An 8,103-nucleotide genomic window follows, 5' to 3' on the forward strand; every position below is an offset into this window, starting at 1 on the left:
GGAAAAAAGGTGAAAAGTGCGCTTCACATTTTCGGACGATTACTGAGTCATGTAAGCTCGCGTTCTCGCTAATATGACACAAATGTTGCTTTAAAAGCAAAGCTAGCATGAAACGTCAAACACATTATTTAATATTTAATAAACACCCGACTGATATTATTGAACTATTTATATATATTTTTTTATTTAATCATGGACTTCCGGGTGGACAAAAAATTGTGACGTGTGCGTACAAAGACGTGTTCCGGTTAGCTGATCTTCATATAAAAACAAGCCAGGACTTCCGCATTGACATGATATGTGAATCATGTAACCTGTCCTGATTTACTTGCACGCCCATTATTATGTTTTTTTGTATGGAGTCTGATACAGGCAGGATGTGTGATGTGATATGATATGTGCGATGGATGAAGTGAACCTTGCGACGGTTTGGTAAATATGTTAGGTGCACTGTGTCAGATTGTAGTTGTGCTGTAAAGATGTTTTCGTGTCTAATTGCTCCTTGTCGTTCTCCTGCATGGCGGTTATGGAGCTCCAGTCAGGCCCAGTGATGGAAACCCAAGTGTCCAGTCTCTCCAGCGGATGTAGTGTGAGTTGCGCCTCTGGCTTTGGTGTAGTAGGAGATTTCTTCTAATGTCGCTTCTAACATTCCGAGAACATGATCGGATCTCCAGATGTGGTGGCATTGACCAAAGATGATGATTTTGGAGATTCGTTCCCAGATCCGTGTTTGCTCCCAGAGGAGTTTTCTGTGCCTTTGTTTCCTCATGCAAATGCCAATCCATGGTTAAAAACATCCTATGCAAAATTTCCCAAGGATTTCATCCTTATCTCTGAGTTTTCAGAGCAGGTTGGACCACAGCCATTACTCACAATTCCAGATGATCCCAAAGTGTGTGGGACGTTTGACCTCAATTACTTCTCTCTGCGCATCATGTCTGTGGACTACCAGGCTTCGTTCGTGGGACATCCTCCAGGCACAAGCTACCCCAAGCTCAATTTCGTCGAGGACTCCAAAGTCGTCCTTGGTGATTCGAAGGAAGGGGCGTTTGCCTACGTGCATCACTTGACCCTCTATGATTTGGAGGCGCGTGGCTTCGTACGTCCTTTTTGCATGGCTTATATTTCAGCAGATGAGCGAAAGATCATGCAGCAGTTCCAGCTGCTGTCGTCTGGCTTTTCCAGGGCTTCCGAATGCTTGAAATCAGGGAATAGAAAGGCCTTTGCGAGTGAATTGGAGAAGAAACTGAGAGACCTGGAATATACGAGATCCGTGCTGCACAAAGAAACCGAGCTGCAGAAAACGAGCAGCGGCTGTTATTCCACACAGGTTATCGAGAAAGCTAATGAACTGGCAAACGTGGAAAAATCTATCTATGAACATAAAGATTTGCTGAGGCAGATTACATCATATCCTAACAGTAAAAGAAGCAGCACTGATCAAGTGCAGTGTGAGCCTGAAAATAGAGCTAACACACGGACAGTAGACCACACACTGTCTTCTAATCATTCCGGAAATGGGGATACTCATGTGGAAACGGAAAGTGGTAGTCAGCCCCCGACTTACATCCCTCAGTTTATTAAAGCTAAATCTGCGAAATGTTTTGATAAACGCCTAAAAACCCTCGAAGAACTTTGTGAATCAAACTTTTTCCTTCAGACCATGGAACACCTGAAGGCAATCGAAAAGGCGTTTAGAGGTGATCTTTGCTTTATTTACACCAGCCAGATTGACCGGGCTCTCTCGAGCAAACAGAAGATCACCAATTTTCTTTTTGAGGCGGAACGAGACGATGATGAAGAGGGCAGCTCTTCTACCAGGAATTTTTATGACCCAAACCATACCGCACATCATGTTTCATCCAACTTCTCTGGTGAGCGAATGAACCTTGAGTCATACACCGCTTATGTTGAGAGAAGTCCGAATAAGCTGGGACTCGAAACGATGGAAGGACCTCCAGAGTCCAGTACCTCGGACGTTACACAGGAAACCTCAGAAGATGCTAATGACACCGAAATGAAAGGGAGTTTCAGCAGTGACCGGAGTATCGAGGCATTTGTAAACCTCAGTCCAGCAAATCCTGATGGTTTTTCAAGGAGAAACACCAGTGTGGCTTGTACAGTAACCCCATCTGAAGGAGAAAACGTTTCACCTGTTGCAAAGACATCATCCTCACTAGAACGTGAATCAGACCTGAATTACGGTGAAGTGTTTGAAACTGGACATCTAGTACAAATGGACACAGCGTGTTGTATGGGACAGGATGGTTTTATCTTTGAGGAGCCTTTGCCTGAACCGGTACAAGAATACTGTGAGGACACCGTTGTCAAGCGCGAGCCTCTGTCCCTGCTTCAGAGGGACCCTTCTCTGCAAGTGGACTATGTCTTAGGAGAGTCATTGCTGACCGTCCCAAGTCCCAGTCTGGTGTTGACGCTTCCTGAACTCAACCCCAGCTCTCTGTCTGAGGAGATGGTTAAAATGAACGTGGAAGATGTTTCCGACAACGGCAGTTACATGAGCACCTCCACCAGCTCTGACCGAGCAGCCTCACCTTTCACCTATGGCAGTCCCATCACGCTGAAGCACAAGAAGAAGGCAGGCCACAGTGCTCTGCGCTTCATCAGGCAGTACCCCTTTGCTCAGCAAGCCATCTTCTGCCTTCTGAGTGGAAGAACACTTGTGGTTCTGGGAGCTGACGAAGGCACAGTCAGGAAGCTGGTGAACGCCTTGCTGATTTTCATGCCAAACCTTGGCAAGTATGGCGAAGCAGTGCAGCCCTGGCTTTCCACATCTTTTCAGCTGAGTGACCTTCAGAGATGGAAACTCATTGGGTTGCAGAGGTATGATGTAATCAGATGCACAAAATTTTAAGATTATTAAATTATTTTATTATTGGAGTTGTCAAATGAGAACGTTGGCTTTGACTTGTTCATATTTTTGTATTTGATGATAAGGGCAGCACGGTGGTTAATGCTGTCTCCTCACAGCAGGAAGGTTCTGGGTTCGAACCTTGTGATCGACTGGAGCCTTTCTGTTGTGGAGTTTGTATGTGCTCCTCATGCCTGTGTGGGTTTCTTCCAGGTGCTCCAGTTTCCTCCTACAGTCCAAAGACGTGTTTTAGGTCAACTGGCTACTCTAAATTCCCCATAGGCGTGAATGGTTGTCCGTATCTCTGTGTAGCCCTGCAATGGATTGACGACCCGTCCGGGATGTGCCCTGCCTCTCACCTGATGTCAGCTGGGATCGGCTCCAGCTTCTCCATGACCTGCAATGGATAAGAAAATGAAATTAATAATCTCTCTCTGTCCCCCCCCCCCCTTTTTTTTTTCCTAGGGTGGTTTCTCCAGCAGGTTCCAGCTTGCTCCATTCCCTGAGCCGCTACAGCCGATATATCGGCATTCTGGACTGTGACAACAAAACACTTCGATGCCCATCCTACAAAGGAACACTAATAGGGCACATGGCAGACCACAGGACACAGATCAAACGAGGGAGCACCTATTATCTCCACGTGCAGAGCGTATTAACTCAGCTTACAGCTAAGGCCTTTCTTTACACTTTTTGCCATCACCTTCACCTGCCCATCAGCACAGACCAGGACGCCGATTCCGTGGTCTTGCGGAGGACTAATTTCTTGTTGCAGCTCGGCTACACTGAAGAGGAGAGTAAAATAATCCGCTTCTTGAGTGAGCTCATCAAGCAACATTACCTTCAGGGGCCTTTAAAAGGGGTCAGCCAGAATTACTTTAGTTTCAGTTATACCACCAGCTATTTGTACAAAATCTGACCATGATCGTGCCCTTTGTTCATTTCCGATCTTTTAATAGGATTCGTATTTTGTGTTTCTCATCCCTGGCACCTCAACTAAAATCAGGAGACCAAGAAATATTGAATGTATTTGATTTTGGTTAACTTTGCCAGTGTTGGCTTTACAATCCAGTAATTAGGTTGTGGATGATCTGTTCTCATCGCTTTGGTTATGAATGTGTTTTAGAATGACGTCTGATGTCTAGCTCTCGACACTTAACACGAAATGTATTTCTGAAGTTTTAAAGATAACGTCTTGTATTTTTTTTTTCTTTCATCCGACGAGCCAGTCTGCGTTGAAGGTGCAATCAGCCTGCAAGAACCAACACCTTGGTCAGCAGTTATTAATAGGTGGTGGAGTCGTGAAATTTGCTATCCTCACCTCACCTATTTTAAACAGAATGTGAACATGTAGGATAGCATGGATTTTGGTACGATGGTGTTTGTTTTATCGTTTTGCCTTGGATGTGCTCTTTAAGCTTGTGTGCTAATTTTTCATGTGGTTATAAATTATTTCAAGGAAAATCCAAGATGTGGTAAGAGCAGTAAATAATTAACTTGTCCATGACTTTCCGTGTTTGCACTGTAAAACGAAAAAGCTGGTGAACATTTGATTCTCTCACACACACACCTCTCCGTTCCCAGTCAAAAATAGGTCTTGTTTTATTCTTTATTCCACTGTATACTTTATAACTACTGTAAGGTTTTGTAATGAGAAAAAGGCCAATCTGAACACACATTTTGAAATCGATAAAATTTAACCAAGCAAACTGCCAGATGTGTTTTTTTTTTTTTTTTTAAAACCCTGTTATGTCTTCAAGTTAAAGAAAGTTCTGCATGGAAAAATGTTAAATATTGGAAAAGTGTTCGATTACATCCTGCATGTTTGGAAATTATACAGGCAAATGACCCGGCAGCACCCGTTTATTTTTATATTATATTAAATCTTCCATATGGATTTCTTTCAATCTAATGACCTACAATAATGTAACATCGTCTGTGTTGTGTGCAAAAAAACGTGAGCATGAGTTACTTGACGGAGTGGCACTTTCTAATGTCGGTTAAGAATCACAGTCATGGTGAGGAGTTACAAGGACGTGGAGGTGATTCCCCCCCCAAAAAAATGCAGTACTATGTTCGCATCACCACAATGTTTACTGTTGCATGATGCGAGTTCTCCAACATCCACCAGATTTAATTTGCATTTTAATATATATTGCTTTCCATTTGTAATCTGCATTGCTATCCTCTGTGAAATATCCCGTACTGTATGTGAAATGCATTCTGACGAATGTTAACAAGCCATACTGTACACATTGTGTATTCAAGTTCCTAATGGCTGTGTTTTTTCTTGCCTTTTTTTTTTTTTTTTTTTAAACCACTTTCCTTTATGTGTCTTGGAAAGAGTGCTGCTCACTAAGAGTGCATAAAAAGTATTGTGATGTTTGTCTGGGGTGCAGTAAGACATTTGTGTTTTTATTGACAATGATTGTGAATGTTTTAAGTGATTTTTGGGCATTACTCAACTGAATTGACTTGTTGCCCATGATGTTTTCTGCCTTAAAGGTTCATTAAAATATTACTAATTTGATGTTTGTGAAGTCAAGTCTTCTTATATTCCTCATATAACACACATCTTTTAAAATGGCAGGTTTTTGTGATGTAAAAAAAAAAAAACCTCAAGATAAATTGTCTTTTTTGTGCAAGCCACAAAATTCAAGTGAAAAACAAATAGAAATGTATTTAGAGAGGGGGGAAAGAAAATATACCATAACCTGTTCACTTAAGTGCAAATTAATGTGATTTAATACTTTTTCTAAAAAGCACCTTTTGTTCATAAGTCACTCAGTGGTTTTGAGTAAGAGGCTACCAACTTGGCACATCTTGATTTGGCAATTTTATTCCATTCTTTCTTATAAAAGTGCTCTAGATGTCTCACGCTGTGAGTGGATCTCCTGGACACGGTCCTCTTCAAGTCACTCCACAGGTTTTTGATGGGATTCAGATCTGGACTCTGACAGAGCCTTTCCAAAACGCTGATGTTCTTCTGAAGCCTGTTCCTTGTTGACTTGGATTTGTGATTTTTGTTTGTTATTGGGGGCGGCACGGCGGTGTAGTGGTTACCGCTGTCGCCTCACAGCAAGAAGGTCCGGGTTCAAGCCCTGTGGCTGGCGAGGGCCTTTCTGTGCGGAGTTTGCATGTTCTCCCCGTGTCCGCGTGGGTTTCCTCCGGGTGCTCCGGTTTCCCCCACAGTCCAAAGACATGCAGGTTAGGTTAACTGGTGACTCTAAATTGAGCGTAGGTGTGAATGTGAGTGTGAATGGTTGTCTGTGTTTATGTGTCAGCCCTGTGATGACCTGGCGACTTGTCCAGGGTGTACCCCGCCTTTCGCCCGTAGTCAGCTGGGATAGACTCCAGCTTGCCTGCAACCCTGTAGAACAGGGTAAAGCGGCTACAGATAATGGATGGATGGTTGTTATTGTGCTGGAAAGTAACTTTTTCTTTCACCTTCAGCAGTAAAAGTAGAATGCTGTGGCTTATCCATACAGGATAACTGTAGCGTTAAATACACTGTGTGGATAATGAATTGTCATGGTTCTTAAGGTGGTTTTTTTTTTTAAATCACCCCGATTTCCAAAAAAAAGGGATGCTGTGTAAAAGAAAAACCAAATGCAATGATTTGCAGCTCTTTTTCAACCCATGTTCAACAGAATACATTATGAATACAATGAACACAAGACAAGATATTTAATATTCAAACTGATAAACTTTGTTTTTTTTTTGTAAATATACACTCATTCTGAATTTGATGTCTGCAACACGTTCCAGAAAAGTTGGGACAGGGACAGCAGAAGACTGGGAAAGTTGTGGAATGCTCAAAAACGCACCTGTCTGGAACATTCTACAGGTAAACGGGCTAATTATGTTAAATTACACTCAACGGCCACTTTAATAGGAACTCATTCTTGAGTCTAAGATCCCTGTTCTTGGCTGCAGGAGTGGAACCCAATGTGTTCTTCTGCTGTTGCATGCTGAGATGCTTTTCTGCTCACCACGGTTGTAAAAGATTGATTATATGAGTTGCTATATCCTTCCTGGCAGCTCGAACCAATCTGGCCATTTTCCTCTGACCTCTTTTATCAACAAGGCGTTTCCACCCACAGAACTGTCACACACTCAGTGTTTTTTTGTTTTTTCGCACCATGTTTTTTTGTTTTTTCGCACCATACTCTAGAGACTGTTGTGTGTGAAAACCCCAGGAGATCAGCAGTTTCTGAAATACTCAAACCACAGTGAAAGTAACACTTTGAGATGACAATTTTTCCGATTCTGATGTTTGAAGTGAACATGAACTGAAGCTCTTAATTTGTATCTACATGATTTTATGCATTGTGCTACTGTTAAGGGATTAGCTGATTAGAGAACTGCATAAAACAGCAGGTGGATAGCAGCACAGTGGTGCAAGTGGTTAGCACTGTCGCTTCACAGCAAGAAGGTTCTGGGTTTGAGCCCAGTGGCTGACGGGCCTTTTTGTGTGGAGTTTGCATATTGTCTGCGTGGGTTTCCTCCGGGTGCTCCGGTTTCCCCCACAGTCCAAAGACATGCAGGTTAGGTTAATTAGTGGCTCTAAATTGTCCATAGGTATGAGTGTGACAGGTTGAGGAGAAAACCTCTATAATAATCCAGTAGAAGGCAACAGGAAACCACTACTGTAACGTTCCCTAGAGACTTTGATGGCTGAAGCTGTCAGAGCAGCCACGTCACTGTAGTGATATTCCAAAATGGATGGAGTGGGTGGATGGGTGTACCTAATAAAGTGGCCGGTGAGTGTATGTTAAGGCTTAGATACAAGAACAGATTGATGTAGGAACATAACTAAGAAAGAGACAGCGATTAAGCAGATTGGTAATGCAAGGAACAGGAATACAGGCCTTAGAGTAGTAGTTGAGGTGAACAGACAGGAGTTAATGAGTTACTGGTGGTAGTTAGTTTGTTAGATCGTAATTAAGGAAGTACATAAGTAAGTCTCATCTCATCTCATTATCTCTAGCCGCTTTATCCTTCTACAGGGTTCCAGGCAAGCTGGAGCCTATCCCAGCTGACTACGGGCGAAAGGCGGGGTACACCCTGGACAAGTCGCCAGGTCATCACAGGGCTGACACATAGACACAGACAACCATTCACACTCACATTCACACCTACGGTCAATTTAGAGTCACCAGTTAACCTAACCTGCATGTCTTTGGACTGTGGGGGAAACCGGAGCACCCGGAGGAAACCCACGCGGACACGGG

At 43.1% G+C, this 8,103-nt stretch overlaps 1 protein-coding gene across 2 annotated transcripts; it reads left to right on the top strand.

Moving 5' to 3' along the window:
- Nucleotides 1-51: 51 nt before the first annotated feature.
- Nucleotides 52-5,399, top strand: smcr8a (Smith-Magenis syndrome chromosome region, candidate 8a). Of its 2 annotated transcripts, none has more exons than XM_060943031.1 (2): nt 52-2,841; nt 3,083-3,324. In XM_060943031.1, the coding sequence occupies exons 1-2, from the start codon at nt 659-661 to the stop codon at nt 3,120-3,122; spliced, it is 2,223 nt and encodes a 740-aa protein (XP_060799014.1). In that variant the 5' UTR covers nt 52-658; the 3' UTR covers nt 3,123-3,324. The 2 variants fall into 2 exon arrangements, with proteins under 2 accessions (XP_060799014.1, XP_060799013.1); XM_060943030.1 differs by lacking the exon at nt 3,083-3,324 and adding an exon at nt 3,335-5,399 and having other exon boundaries at nt 55-2,841.
- The last annotated feature ends 2,704 nt before the right edge of the window (nt 5,400-8,103 follow it).

The sequence above is a fragment of the Neoarius graeffei genome, chromosome 16 (genome assembly GCF_027579695.1).
Source record: "Neoarius graeffei isolate fNeoGra1 chromosome 16, fNeoGra1.pri, whole genome shotgun sequence".
NCBI lineage: Eukaryota > Metazoa > Chordata > Actinopteri > Siluriformes > Ariidae > Neoarius > Neoarius graeffei.